We start from the raw sequence: 16693 nt of genomic DNA, 5'->3' as shown, positions 1-16693 counted from the left end.
ACAGACATCTCTCACATAAAGTTACACTTTAATAGAGAATCTCTTATCAGACTTTACCGTTACATCAAATCCACTCAGAAATATAATTCCATTGAAAAATTTAAAGCTGTTAAATAATTTGCGTTTTTACACCATACTTCAATTTATTTATTTATTTATTGCATGTAATCCTTGCCTTGCGGCTTCGGATTGGCTTCCGGTTCTTACATTATACCATACTTCAAAATAAAGCGTTAAATACGTTTTAGAGTAAGAGAGAGAGAGGGAGAAGATGTTTTAAGAGACAGAGAAGTATTACTTTGTATTTTATTCACAACTTTGTTAATAATGTGATTTTCCCAGCTTTTCGAAAACCTTTCAGTAGTTATTTAAGAGAAAGAGAAATTGAAAAGTTTTTTTTCTCGTATTATATATATATATATGTATATATATATATGTTACTTACTGGTATGTTCTACACATTTTTAACAAATTTAAAACCACTATAAAAGTAGGGCGACGATTACGTTATTGTATTTTGAACTCGAAACGTCGACTGAGACAAATAAATATTAGCGACAAATAAAACCGCGATTACTCTTCGCAGAGTTGACTGTAGGATGTTATTTAGTACTTCTGACCAAACAAACGGATTGCAACAGATAATTTCAGCGGGACGGACGGCTGCGGAGTTCCCGTTGCCAAGAGTTTTCGAAGCGAAAGTCCAGACTCGGGAATGTCAACTCGGTGTCGAGTTATCGTCCAAAGTTCGCCAGCGGCGTCGTAAGCACGGAATATAAAATTGCACATCGTGCAACGTGTTGCAGTACTACACGTTCCAGGGCGTACCGGGACAAATACATCTTGATTCTTGTGTTCTAACGGGACGGGTGAAATCAGAAGCGAATGGAAATACGGGCTTCCCCCGGTGGAGAAGCGTCTTTTGTCGACGAAATGAAAAGTTTTTCCTATCGAATATGTTTTGTACCGCGTGTCGGAAACTGCGCTTGGTAGCCGTGTTAAAAACGGCTGAACTGCAAGCGCGACGAATGGCGATGTCAAACGATTCTTCTCTCTCTCTCGAATGATTATTTTGGAGAATTACTTTAAGCGTTTGCGATTTAATTAAATCCTATTATGTATATTTGTCTCTTTTAAATAAAACTTCTGCACATATTGTTTATATTTGTACACACACATACATATTACATGTGTATGCATTTTCTTTGTGCTTGCTGTTACAGAATATTACACATTGAAATGATTGAGCGAGACGCGAGATACTTTATTTGCAATTATTGAAATTACATGGAAATTGTTGGTTTTCCGCAATATGACTATTATACTCGAAAATATCAAATTGGGTGGTTACACGCAAATACCACAGATGTGCTTTAATTAAATAATTCATATCGTAAATGTAACATGAGCACGCAACGCATCCGATCTCTCTTCTTCCCCGGCCGAAATTTAACAAATATGTTATTTTTTTTTGTTACAGCTGTACGGGAAGCGACTCGCTTGTGGCGTTTGTGTACATAGACGGGAAGAAGGATAAAATAGACTCGTTTTGCGGTGACACACCACCGCGGCCTATCATGAGCAATGGCCCACGACTTTCCCTGGAGTTTCAGGGACTAACCAGCTCTCGACTCGCGAGAGGCTTTAAAGCGACGTACTCCTTCATAGAAAGTAAGCGTACAACACATCGTCTTTAATAGCCAGCTTTGTTTTTAGACACATTTAGCGTATGATGGATCAAAAATAAAATGAGAGCGAAAAGACTGCAGAATTTTCTTTTTTTTTTGTAGCGTAATTCAAAATAGATCTTCCAATTTCTCTCTCGCTCGTGTCGGACGCGCGTGAGGAGCGCGCCGCTCGCGGATTGTATTGTCCTGTCGTAAATCGATCAGAAACGTTCCGGTTCAGATGGACGACGAGCATCATTGAGAATAACTTATCGATGTAGGACGTGTTCGCGCGCGGCGCGAGATCAGACCGTGACGTACGATCTTATATATTCGCGAACTGGGCGCCCGGAGCAGTATTCTCCCGCGTGCTTTTCTCCTATGGGCACACACCATCTATGTCCCGTCAAAATTTCAATTTCCGCTGAGCATTCTATCGCGATAGCAATGCGTCTCCTCTCGTTCCGCCGTTTATCACCCGCAGGTGAGCTTGGATTGTAGCGCACACGCGCTGGGCGGGCACCGGAACAAATGGATCGCGAAGTGTGTTCATCTTGCCGGGGGTATTGTTCGGAGGAGGAGACGGAGAATACCGTGTAACACGCGGAAAGTCAGAGAGAGAGAGAGAGAGAGAGAGATGAATACATTCGCGAGAAAACGCGCGCGCGCCGACGAAAGTTGCGAGCGAGCGAGAGAAGTATGCGTGTGTGTGTGTGTGTAACAGCGGGTATACATGTAACACGCAGAGAAACGCAGAGGCAGACAATCTGTCTCGAATATCAAGCGAGGAGAGCGGGGGCCAAAGTTCGCGCCGCCGTCAGTTAAGAGCTGAATATCGTTCGATTATGCCGAGTATTTTATCGTTCTCCGGCTAGCGCGGCATCGAGCGCGGGGAGTTGAAAGTTCGCGCGCTATCGCATAATTGAAACGCGGCAAAATGGATTCTGACCTATTTTGCAACGACGGAAAGATACGCGGCGGCAAAGTTCCCGGCGAAGTCGCGCTCCACGGTATTATGAACGTTAACGGCAAGTTTGAGTTTAATTTTTACGAGCGGCGCGCGTATTCTTTCCTTCTCCTTCTTCCCTTCCGAAACTCTGCGGAAACTTCGCGGCTAAATTATCGCGCTAAAAGATGCGGGTACGTTCTTCGTGGGGCCCACATAAATAGACTCGGGGAGTATCCTCGAAAAAGATTCGAAAGGATCGTTCTCGCAAATCGAAGAAGGCATCGTTCGGCAATCGAACTGGAACGGACACCGAGAAGAGATTCGCAAGGCGCCCTTTTCCTTCTTCCCTATCGTCTCGCAGGAAACCAGACGCGGGTCTCACTCCCGAACTGTCACAAGCACAACGACGTTCCCGACGACGAATCGATATGACGCGTCTTAGAAAGGACCCGCCGATCCCGCAAGGAATAACATTCTACGCGCTGACTAGGACATTTCCTTAGGGGAGGATGGATGTCATCTTCTCGGACTGATATGTGCGTGTCAGTCCAAGTTGCGCGATACATCGCTCCCAGTGCGCCGTCTATCTCTCCCCGTCTCTCGCTCCCCGCGCACGTCCGAAATTATCTTCAATAATTATGACGTCGTTTACAGGAAGAAGTTGGGACGGAAGGAACTCTCCGAATCTCGCGCGTTTCCCGTCCGTGTAATAATCGGCGTGACGCTCGACAATGACGACAATGGCAGCCGGATAATCGCAAATTATTATACCTCGTAAACGACAAACACGCCGTTTTGAGCGGCGCAAAGGGCGCGGGCGATTTATGATGTCTACTCGGTGCATCTCGCTCTTCTTGCAATTAGTCCCGTCTCCCCGGTGGTGGTAAATTAGACTCTCTCCCTCTAAAAAGCTAGTCTGTCTCTCCGGCGCGAGATTACCAACCAGGAACTTGGCGCGCGCGATAACCCGCGAGAATCTATTTCGCCGTCTCCACGGCCATCGATCGCGCCTTATTTTCTTGCCGACGCGGCGCCGCGGACGATGTCACGTCAGGGCATATCGACGTGTTCGCGCGCGGAGAGAGACTTATCGCCACGTCGATTCGCAGTCGTTTAGTCGCGTGAGACGACAAACGCGCACGGCCAGAGAGAACAGATCGACCGGAAGTTTCGGAGAATTCGGTCGAACGAGTCGAATATCGTCGTCGACGGCAGTTAGCGAACGACATATTCCGCGCGACAAGCTCGACAGTTTTACGGATTCATCGTTTCGATGAGAAAAATGGAACACCGCGTTAAAAACAACACCTCAAAAACAACAAACGTCGTCGTTGGCGCCACACTTCGACCCGGTGCACGCGCTTCCCCGCGTGTTTGTTCCACGCTTTGTACACACGTACGTATCTATTCGGTCTCATCGGCATCAAACGCTCCAAACTTACGGCCGTATTAGCGGTAACGCTTTAACCTGCTATATCCCGTTTTCAAACTTCAGCCTCGGAGTTTCGACGCAATATTTCCGACAAACTCGACAAAGTTAATACGAGCCCGCGTGTGTCTCATGTTGTGTGTTGCAGCGTAGAGTCACATAACGTCTAGCGCGCCGGCGTCCTCTCGCTCGTTTACGATCGCCAACTTCTATCGTTAGTTACTTAGCTACTTAATTTTTTAAGCACGATCTACACCTAAGCTGTATCGTCTAGCACACACACCAGCTTCTAGGAGTGTAAAATACGACTCACGGATGACGTTAGCGCAACACTTGCACTATATGAAATCTCGAATACGGCATCTATGCGGCGAAACGGAGGAAGTTAAAGGAATAAAGGACGGATTCACGGACGATCCTTTAAATACCACCTTGGAGTAGACCGTTTTGCATTTCGGGAGTTATTCCGCGCGAATAGTAAAACGAGGTGCCGGAATCGTTGATTACAATTGCAAAGTTGATAGGTGGTGGAAGGGGATCTGAAGGGGTCAGGAAGGAAGGAAACGGCGAAGGGAGCACCGGCGACGGCCACCGAACCAGCCGTCGGATACGCGCGCGCCGCCAAACTGCGAGACGACGCGGTGGAGGATCTTTTGTAATGTAGATCGCAGGGACGATTTTAACGACAGTTATATCCCTCGAAAGTGTGATAAACAACCCGCATGCGCCCGTATATGTAGGTACACACAACTCGGAGAGACCGGTGGTATCCACGCCGCAGCATCGGGACTTGGAGACGTAGAGAGTGCGTCGTATAGCCCGGAGTAACATAAATTGCCAGCTCGTATATACTTGAACATTCTTCCACGGCCCGGTATTATAAAAGTTCTTGTGAAACTTTATCAATTTTACGGATACGCCACGTGTACCGGAAAAAAAGAAATGAGGGCACGTTTACTCTTTTCCTATCTCTCTCTCTCTCTCTCTCCCCCACTCTCTCTCTCCTGTTCGCTCTCGATCCCATCCTACGCCTTTCTTTGAAAGCTTTTATATATGTACGGCGTGTATGTACACCTGTGTACGGGGGCCGCGTGCTTGAATTCGTACATACATACTCATTCGCATATACAAGACGTTATCGAGCACGGCGATATTGTCGAGGATTGCCGCGTATAAGCTCCCAATTCGGATCTCGCTAAAATATCGCTCCGAAAATAGGGATCGACATTAAAGTTTGTGCGTGCGGAAAATCCCTTTTCTAATTTACGGAAATCGGCGAACATTTTTTCTGTCATCTCGCGCTGGCTCTTGAATCACTTTGGTTTCACGCGCAATTAGATGCCGCAAAATCAAACAATCGCTCCCCCCATTGTAATAAAATACGATTTATTCGTAGTGTAGTATATGTTTAAGATCTTGCGAAGGAGCTCTGCGGAATAATGATGCGCACATATAAGATTACGTACTTTGTTTTTATCGAGAAGGGAAAAAAAGAAAGAAAGAAAGAAAAAAGCGAGAGATCTCGCGGTGGAGAATTGTTCTCGTTCTGGCAACCTTGAAAAATTGATGCCGTAGGTCGCCTCGATTCTAGGCTTTATCGGAGTAACGGACAACTAAACGTACCGTTTTATTGGATCCTCGTGCTCCGGAACGTTGCAAATATCGAGACTCTCTTTTCTCTTGGATAGTAGTCGTACGTGAATCTCAATCGCGTAGCCGCCACGGCGAAACAAAATAGGTTTTCCGTCTGCCTCGTTGTAACTCGCCGGTTATACGGAGATTCGTTCGACCGACGCGCAATCCCGGGAGTATCCTGTGGATACCGTCAAAGTTCGAAGTACGACGTTGTCCGATAACAAACACGGCGAAATTGTTGACCCATGTTCGCGCTCCTTCAGCACACCGTACGTAGTTATAATATCTGCAGCATCCGGTGCATTGTTAAACCCAACTATATACACACGAGTTTCTCTAACAACCCTGCGCGATCCTGCGAAGCTTTTTGTTCTTATTTTTTTTTTTGCGCGGTACATAGTCGCGAAATTATAATTTAAACAAAAATGTTACTATCGCCGCGCAATTTGTCGTGTGAGTTTACGCGCGAGGCGTCACTAATTAGTAATCGCGGAGACTCTCTTGAATTAATCCGGGAATTTTAAATGAGGTTTTCGGACAAATATATACGCGCGAGTAATAAAATTGGCACCTTATTACGAGGTCATCACATACGCGAAGCAATTCATTGTCGGCGCGGCGCTGCGCTGTCGTCGGTGCGTTCTCGTCAAACTGCGAAACACGCCGCGCATTGCGGTGTTCAAATAACATCCTGTAATTTCCGCAAAAAAAAAAAAAAAAAAAAAAATATACAAAGCGCGGAACAAACGCGCGACGGTCTCGTTACTCTAACTCTCTCCCCGCGCGCCTCGCGTAATCGGGGACATAGCTTGTTGCGAGCGTGAAACAAGGGGCGCGGGAAAAAAAAAGAGAGCAACTCGAGCGGGAGGTCATTTCAAAATGAAAACCTTCGTTGAAACGCGAGACGCCGACGATATATAGATGTATAAAATAGAAAGAGCGTATCGTGAAGGCGTCGTTGCCAACCGCTGAACGATATGGGAAAGGAGAGAGAACTTGGATTTCGAGATAGAAAATGTCGGGTGAGGAAACAGGACCGACGCGCGTTCACGCAACATAAATACGAAGCAATATTGATACTCTACTCTCGGAACGCGCATTGACATCCCTCGGGATTGACGAGGAGATAAATGACTGCGATGATTAAATTTGAATGTTGAAATTGTGTGAATAATTCGTTGTTACCCAACATTTGTTGCTAAATATTCGATAAACATTATAGAACCATCGCGCAACTATTTGCTCGCGGGGTATTAAATACGATGATTTGCCCCGTAATAAACATCCGGCAATCCAGGCTTTATCTCGATAATTCGCAAGAACATTTCGGAAAATTCGTTTATTTATGCCCTCTATGCTGATATAACGTCATTTGGGAACTTAGTAATATTGATTCGTTTAACTTCACATTTCAGCGGCGCACGCCCGCTTCGACGAGACATTTTATATTCTCTGGCACGTTGTCAGTTGTTATTAAAATTTGTCAATTCGTTATTTAAACAGTGCGTTTTATATATGCGTTATATATGTATATTATTGTATATGTATAATATATAACATGATTGAAAACTTGATTAATTAAAGTATAATAAATTAATATAACTTTCTCTCTCTCTCTCTTTCTCTCCCTCCGTAAATTTTCTTTTATCTCCTTTGTTAAATGCAAGTTTAGAACATCTTTACGAATTTATAAAACAACATTCCGACGAAAAGCAACATTAATTTTCGGTTTTACACACAGAGTCGACAATGTTCTCCCGTTCTTTTTGCTTCAGAATTAATTAAGACTGATGTTTCCCTATCTGTGCTTGGGAGCGGAAAAGGGAAGGGATAAGTTTTCCTCTCTCTCTCTTCTCTCCGCCGTGCGTTTCTTCGGGTTTTCAATATAGGGTGCTCCGATAACCGCGAGTTTTTAATTTCATATATAATCTCACACTTTTATAATCTTAATAAGAGGGAATCTTAATAAGGGAAGTTCACAGTTACCGAGATATTTAATATTAGAAATTCCGAAGTTGTAAAGGCGGGCAATAAAAAGTAGATTCAAATTCCCTGGGGAACTTGCATTCGAGGGGAAAAAATGCGATGCTCGGAGCACCTAGTAAATCAAGCTTCTTGCTTATTAGCGGTACGCTTAACAAGTGAGTAATTGTTGCACAACTTTCCCGGGGAGTCCTTTCTCAGGAAATGGGTATACGCTATCTTTAATAAAGTCGGCAAATAGAATAGCGGCGCTGCTTTTTCAATGGCGGAACGCAAATTACGTACATTCGGATGCAAATTCAATCTGTTTGATAGTGAAGATTCACGAAAAAAAAAGAGAGAGAGAGAGAGTAAGAGAGAGAAGAAAGTAGAAATAATTTACGAGCGATGCAGAATACTTCGCGAACGAAGGTACAATAATTCAGTAATGACGGATTTTTAAATGTAGAGATATCTCTCTCGGCATTGTTAGATTCGATATTCGCGCGCTCTGGGAGATGTGCTCTGTTCCAGACGCCATAAATGAATATCGGATCGAGGGGTCCATGTCCGATCGAACGCGTAACAAGCGTTATCCAGTCATACCTTTAACCGTCCGCTACCCGTCGCGAACTATCGGGAACTGTCATAAAGCGAAGCGTGACCGTGTCATAAATATCCGATTCTGACGTCGAAATTCAACGGTCGATCCCCGCAGACAAATTGCGCCGCGACTACAGAGAAATGCGCTCCCAAGTCGCATTAAGGAATTACATGCGTACGACGGCGCGCGCCAATATCACTCATCTCGATTGATTGTATGTAGAAGCAACATACAACAGCAGCGCGAATGAATCTCGCGAGATAAAGGCGAACAGAATCATCGCTTTTTTAATTGGCTTTCAACGCTTCGGAACGCACAATACGTGTGAAAAAATGTATGCTTAATTAGCCCGCCATTTCAATTTGCGCGATGCGGAAGACTATTAGAGAACTTAATTTTCGCATTTCCAAGCATAACACATATAACTACATTTGATGACACGACATAATATTATGCGTGGTAGCGAATGTAGTAGTGAATGATAATTTCAGCCACATAATCAGTAGCCACATCGGTAATAAGCAGCTAATTTAGCAATACTCTCGATTATTCCGCATTGTGTTAGAGTGAAACACGTATAATTCACAAATATTTGCACTGTGTCCAGTTATTTTCTCTCTCTCTTTCTACCTCTTTCTCACAGAAATAAATAGAAGTAAATTCTATTAAAAGCAGATATCACAGCACGATCTGTTTGTTCCACTGTTAATTACAGGATGTTTTATCGCGGAGTGTTTCATTTTCAGTGAATCGAGCGGAAACGTGTTTTGCGTTCAAATTCTATTGATCTTTTATATATTTTATTATTAATGATGCCGAAGTAGATCTCATATATATATATATACACACACACACACACACACACACACACACACACACACACACACACACACACACNACACACACACACACACACACACACACGATTACAATTAATCACGATGTAATACATAGAATGTTAAATCATCGATTTTAGTAGTTTTTTATTAGCGCGAAAAGTATACAAGCGAATTTATTTGTTATAATATCCGTCGTGATCGCTGAAAAGCGCTTAATGCGATTTTATCGATTTTTAATAAACGTGTCCATCATAATTCCGGTTGAAAAATCCGTTTAACATCTTTTAATCGAGGCTAGTTAATGTAGCTCCTCTAAAAACGATCTATATTTTCGATATATCTTTCAATTTTGTTAGAAATTATTTTTGCAGTTTTGCACGTTACTAATAATTCATGTTGCGCATCTATATATTTAAAATACAATACTACTTTCTTACCAGAGTTTTGTAAAGATTTAAAAAGTTAAAGAAAAACTTACATGTTTTATAGTTACGTTACACGTTCTATAGTGTGTTAAAGAGCGTCTCTAATACGCACGTGCGAAGTGAAATAAGCCCGTGAAGTCAATCGCGATGACAACAGCGATTCAGATAAAATAACAGCAGCGGCAGATTGTACTCGTATTGTAACACTAAAAAGACATATTAATAATAGTTCAGTATATCTAAAAACAAACACGTTCTGGCGTTGCAAGTACACGATTAATACAGTTGTCAATTTTTTGCAGTGCTGTAATGGATCTAAGTTAACTATAGCATAGTTGAAAAATGTGTTAAGGCAATAAAATTTGCTCACATCAGGAAAAAACAGCTGAATTAGTATTGCGAATGCAGACTAGAGATCTAATGATCGTGAGTCAAACAACTCGACAAATTGACGTCACTGACAATGAAAAGGATCCTGGACAAATGAAAAAGAAAAATTCTGGACAGAGAAACGCAAGTGGGTGGAAACAAACAGACGATTTTCAGCAACGAGTGGCACATCTCTTATTACAAAGAGAAACAGATTTTTAAATGAGAGAAAGAGAACTCACGCAAACAGAAATCGACCTTTTAAGAAAAAAAAAGATATGTTGCATCCTCGGGAACCAATGTATCATCTGTAGTATCAAGAATCACCATGAACATTAGAAACGTTAGCAATTTGTTGAATAAATACTACGATTTGGGTGATGATTTTGGCTGAAAATCACGACTCAACTTATTGAAAGATACTATGAAGTAAATGAAAATTTATCAAAGATTTTATCTATTGAGAGCGTTTGCAAAATCAAATTAACATTAATAATAAACTGAGAATCATTTCGGGCTCTGAAGTCTTTAAACTAATAAATGAATATATAATTGGTCGTAAAGAGCCATTCGCTGGATGTTGTGCGGAAAATGTCTGTGTGTGTGTGTACACATATATAAACGAATTCACGTTTTCACGTGAGGTTTTTAAATTGTAATTTCAATTCTTTTAAATCATATAAGATGCTAGATTTGCATTTCGTATATGAAGGACCCTGAATATCCCCCCAAATTAATTTAAAATATTGCGAAAAAAACTCCTCAGCCAGGAGTCGAACTTGGAATCTTCGGCTTTCCGTTTTACGACCAATTATATATTAATTTATTAGTTTAAAGACTTTAGAGCCCTTAAGATGATTCTCAGTTTATTATTAATTGTTAAATTCACGCTGTCAAAAGAGGCGGTATTACAGTATCAGAACATCTTCAATAGATGTACAGAATATTGCGAGACAACTCCAAGTGCCTCGGTGGCCTAACAGGGAAGGCGACGGCCCGGAAAGCCGAGGATTTCAAGTTCGACTCCTGGCTGAGGAGTTTTTTTTGCAATATTTTGAATTAATTTGGAGAGGTATCCGGGGCCCTTCATATACGAGATGCAAATCTAGCATCCTGTATGATTTAAAAAAATTGAAAGTACAATTCAAAAAAAACTCACGTGAAAACGTGAATTTGTTTATATATGTGTACATATATATATATATATATACATATTTTCCGCATAACATCCAGCAAACGGCTCTTTACGACCAATTATATATTCATTTATTAGTTCAAATTAACATTGTCTGATAAGTCGACGTTTTGATATGAATCTGCTAGCAGTAAATATGTTAAACCTAGAATAACCATTCCTTAAAGTTGATAGAGAGAGAATAAAATAAAAGCGAGAGAGACATTTTGAGGTAGTAACAAAATGTTATAGTTGCGAAGAGACAGATCATTTTGCAAAAGATTGTCCGTCTAAGAAATCAAGGCAAGATTAAAAAAGAAGATACAAAAGAAAGGAAAAAAAGTGCGTCAAGTTGACCCATGATCAACCGACACAAAGTTAACCGAAAAAAAGGTTGAGAAATATGACAATTCTGGTGAAAATGAAGAAAAAGTCAATTTTGTTGATATAGAAAGCGAATCAGGTGATGATTTCCTATAAGATCGTGAACTTGCAGACCAAGAGAGGTAATAACGCTTCATATATTGCAAGAGTGAATACGGGTTGTCCCGTTACGTTAATAAAAGAAAATGTTATTAAAAACGCATGTATAAAGATTCTTGATGCAAAGGAACAAATATTGTGTATTAATGATTTAAAATTAAATGTAACAAGCTTCATTAGGGATACTATCATTATGGATGACGAGAGTCTATCAGTTACAAGTGAAGTAATACCATGTACTACTATCTGTTTCAATTTTATCTATAATATGAATTTATATGTACCCCACGGTACGATTTGTTTCATATACATACTTAATATATTATAAATCATTAAATTGAATATAGATAATATTTTTGCTAGACAAAAACGTAGTCACTCACTTTGGCATTCTGAGTATCTCGTGAAATTGTTTATTTCTTACTATATGTAATTCATATACTTATATTTTATACATTTATCTACAAATAGTACACGAAATAAAAAAGATTTATTAGAATAGCAAGAAATTAGTTATTATACGGCCAGCAACAAACATTTGCTAAGTTTATTAAGATTTTTGTTTTGATAACAAAACATTTTGTTGACAAAGCAAAAAATTTCATAGATTCACAACCATTTTTCTTGCTGACTATTTAACAGCAAAACTTTTTTTTCTGTAATAATCATTTTCAAGTTATTGATTTATTATACGGCAATTATGTATATAAAAAAATTGTACCGTAATAAATATAAATTCATATTATAGATAAAAGATAGCATTTTAATATAACGTAAGTAAAATTGCAAAAACAAATGTAGACCGCAAAATAATGGTGAATATAGCCAAAATTGCCACTTTTGTCACATTTAAGTCTAATTTCCTTGGAAATCTGACGTGATAAGCCAATTTTGCCGTCAGATTTGTTTTCACCAATCAAAAATCCATCGTAAAACACTTTGTTTATTTAGATCCCTTAAAAACGGTCTATTTTTGTAGAACTGTCTTATTGTGCCTTAAATAAGATGATAGAACGAGACAACTACCTATCTTCTTATTGAAAATCAATCAAACTCGTGACGTGACAAAAAAATAGTACACTACTCCTGATTTAAAAGACGGTTCTGCGTCTGCGATTCTATCATATCGCAGTTTTGCTAAAATTCATTAATGCGTTGAACGCCACAGTAGTCTCATCCGTAACCGGCTTTACTACATTTTTTTAAATGATTAAAATAAATTGAATATCTTCGATTAAAAACTGTTAAAACACTTAAATAACGTAGAGAATAGTTTGAAATAAAAAGTGCGCTATTCAACCATTAAAAATCGTTATTAAAACATAATATTTTAAAAATTAAATTTTACGATGTACTATGTTAAAACATTTTAGGCAAAAATAGGTCTGACTATTGCAATCTTTGCAGTAAATTACTTTTTTTCTGGCATGCAATTTTCCGTCATTGTTTTTGTAACATACTTTACAAAAGTGCAACAGATACGTTCGTTCAACCTTTTTTTTTTTAATTTCATGGCGTCAACATCTTTAGAAAAGCTAATCTGATGTATGATCATATAAACTATAGATTTTCATTTTTACTAATAATGAATTCAAATTTAGGAACGCAAATAACCGAGTACACTTCAGAGCCACGGTGGCCATCAGCGAGATAAACGTATTATTAATACAAATATAATTTTATTTAATCATATTATGTAATATTTTATCATTATACTTACAATTATGAAAATTCTATTGTGGCTTTTTAGGGCAAGACATAAAATTTGTGTGGCAGTCAACAAGTTAAATATACGGTATTTGTAACTCGTTTAGGCCAATTTCAAATGTGTTTGCCTACTGTTTGGCTCTCAACTATTTCAAAAAATTATTAATCAAGTAATTGCTAAATTAATGAAAGACATAACTATAATTGTTTATATAAATGATATATAAATAGCAACACCGGCCTACTGGTCTCGCGGCCTGAGTATGGGGGCTGCGAATATGAACGTCTTGAGTTTGAATTCGCTTTTAACATCTTAGGATTTTTTCCGGGTCGGCCTCTTTTAATTGAGTTGATCGATTTGAAAGACGAACTGAATCGAACCCCCCTCTAATAATTAATTTGAGTGCATTCTCAGTCCAAAGTGTTTGCGCACTTCTGATAGTTTGGAATTCACCTAAAATTTTTTGATTTATTTCATTTGTAGATCTATTACACTCTACAATCCGCACAAGAGTGTGAAAAAGACCAAAAGTTTTCTCTATAATATATTCTCTATAATATAATATATATTTCTTTTGGATCATATGGACTAATATCACCCGTACGTTCATGATCTGATAATTACTGAAACCTCTGAAACGGATCGCCTGACTGTTTCGTAGAGGTCCTATTTCCTGTTCCACTGAGGAATAACGGGAAACCATACATACACACATACGCGCGTGCACACGCACACGCACACACACACATTAATAGCAACAGATACATTAGATTCGCATTTCATTGTAATGAAAAGGGTATTCCAAACGTTAGTAGAAAACAAATTCGAGTTACGCCTAGAAAAATGCTTTTTCTTATATACAAAAGTAGAATATTTAGCATACAAACTGTAAATGGTATTAGGTTAACAGATAGAGAAATTAAAGTTGTTCAGAGAATTTCTCTGAGCTCAAAAAATCAAAGGAACTTCAATCCTTCATTAGCTTAGCGTCATATTTTAGAAAATTTATTAAAAGATTTGCTTTAATATTGCAGTTTTTTTATAGTCTCTTTTTAAAAAAAACTATATTTTATTTTGGAGATAAACAACGTAACGTTTTGGAAACACCAAAAACAAAGTTAATCGAGTCATTAGTATTAGCGATATATGATCCAAAAGCTTATATAGAATTACACCGCGCGAGCGTCCATGGGTTTGAGGTAAATCTGATGCAGAAACGAGATGATGTATCCAGCATTTTATTTCAGTAAACGTAACAAAAGCTAAATATCACATCTTTGAGCTAGAAACTTTAGCCATTGTTTATGTTAAGATATAGAAATTTATTTATTAGAAAAATTTAAAATATATTTACAAGACATTACGTTTGTGATTGTATCTGATTGTAGCGCAATTACACAAACTTTGGAGAAACGGGATATAAATATACAAATTGCGAGATGAAGTTTAGAACTACAAAATCTTGATTTCAGAGTTGTATACCGATGAAGTTCTCGAATGGTGCACGTAGATACTTTGAGTCGATCTTTTGGAGTTTTAGTAATAGAGGACAATCTATTTGAGTGAAATTTATCAGTAATGCAAAATAAAGATCTGAAAATTAAAGAAATAGCTTGTCAATTAGAAACTAGCGAGGATCTACGACACGAATTAAGAAGCGATTTAGTTTACAAAAAACATGATAATAGCCTTTTATTTTTAATTCCGGAACAAATAGAAAATCATGTGTTATTCCTTTATTAATGGGTCATATTAAAGCTGGTAAAATAATATACACAATACGACGTGCATATTAATTTTCAAATATTCTAGAAAAATGTGAAAATCACAAAAAATTGAAATGTGTTTTTTTTTCGCCATCAGATAAATTAAAAGGTTATTTAAATCCAACTCCAAAAGGCAATATTCCGTTTGCATATCCATCATTTTGGACCAGTAGATAAACACATTTCTTTTGAAACATATATTTTTGTAGTAGTAGACGCTTTTTCCAAATTTATGGTTAAATTGTTTCCAACTACCGAGATCTCGCATGTTAAAAACAATTTTTCTAATATTATAATAAACCTGTCAATATTGTGTTAGATCAGAATATGGCTTTTACTTCTTAAGAGTTTGAGAACTTTCTTCGTGAACAAGACGTCAATTGCAAATAGCTACAGGATCTTTGCAAGCAAATAGTCAAATCGAACAGAAGAACCGAATTGTAGCGCTCAGTATTACCAAACTATCGGACAACAAAGGTGAAAAGCAATAATACAAACTTCTGCATGAGAATACGCTATCAACAACATAGTAATAGATCTACAGGAAAAAGCCCAAGTCAAATCGTATAGTCAATAATATTTGGATTTGACCAACAAGACAATTGTGAAGATAACTTAAAGAAGTTTTTGGAGAAAACTGTCAACTCTTCTACATGTGACCTTCAGCTATCCGCAAACAAGCTGCTATATGCATCGCCTATTTACAACATCAACAAAAAATAAAAGCTTAAATTTAACGGCAAGTCCGGACCAGAAGCAGGGTGGTGTGCAATAAATATTAATCAGATTTGAGTATCAAAACGTTTCGACTCTATTCTAAGTCCTCCTCAGCTGAAGTTGTAATTCATTTATAGTTTCGTTGAGGTTCAACTGAGGAAAATTTAGAATAAAGTCGAAACATTTTAACTCTGATTAATATTATTAAAATCTGATTAATATTATTGCACAACACCTTGCTACTGGTTCGTACTTACCGTTAAATTTAAATTTCCATTTTAGATTAATTATACACGAACCCAAAGTCACTCCTTTCTACTGTTTCTCATCAACAAAAAAATTATGACAAGAAACGCAAAACTCCTAGAACACATGAGAAAGATGATTTAGTTATGATGAAAACATGATAGTGTATGCCTGGCATGAAAGCAAGAAAATACCGCAATTTCGAGATCGTAATGAAATAATAAAGATGTTAAAAAATAATCGATACGTCATAACTATACTTTCTGAGTTTCAAAATACACAAAAACTGGTACTTGGAACATCAATAACGTACGTTCTTGGATAATTCCAAAAGATTCGCGACTCCAAGCTAATTTATAACACTATTTTATACATTACTCTAGTATACACTATGTTATTTCGTTTAATCTAGTTAATTATTTTAATCATAATGGTATAAGAGATTAGATTATATTTTGTTGTTTGTTTTATTGCGCCAATTCCCGTGATTTTTAGATAAAAAGATATACATACAATATTAACCTGACTTAAGTCGTTGCAATACTTATTAGTGGCATGTTCTTTACAAATATTAAAAAATTGCGATTATAAAACGCAAACCTGCAACATGAAATAAGCGCGTGAAGTCAATAACGCGATAACAACAGCGATAATCAGATAAAATAACAGCAGCGGCAGATTGTACTCGGATAAGTAACACTGAAAAGACATACATATTAA

At 38.4% G+C, this 16693-nt stretch overlaps 1 protein-coding gene across 1 annotated transcript in view; it reads left to right on the top strand.

Annotated features, from left to right (window-relative positions):
* LOC109858248 (suppressor of lurcher protein 1) overlaps positions 1-16693 on the top strand; it is a 230756-nt gene that overhangs the window by 198162 nt on the left and 15901 nt on the right. Inside the window, exon 8 of the mRNA XM_020435323.1 lies at positions 1481-1671. Coding sequence (XP_020290912.1) covers positions 1481-1671 — 191 coding nt within the window. The remainder of the gene's footprint in view (positions 1-1480; positions 1672-16693) is intronic.

This window comes from Pseudomyrmex gracilis, unplaced genomic scaffold (genome assembly GCF_002006095.1).
Source record: "Pseudomyrmex gracilis isolate BER0280 unplaced genomic scaffold, ASM200609v1 scaffold_195, whole genome shotgun sequence".
NCBI classification, from domain to species: domain Eukaryota; kingdom Metazoa; phylum Arthropoda; class Insecta; order Hymenoptera; family Formicidae; genus Pseudomyrmex; species Pseudomyrmex gracilis.
The sequence above is the reverse complement of the archived record's forward strand: the minus strand, read 5'-3'. Positions and strand labels throughout refer to the sequence as shown.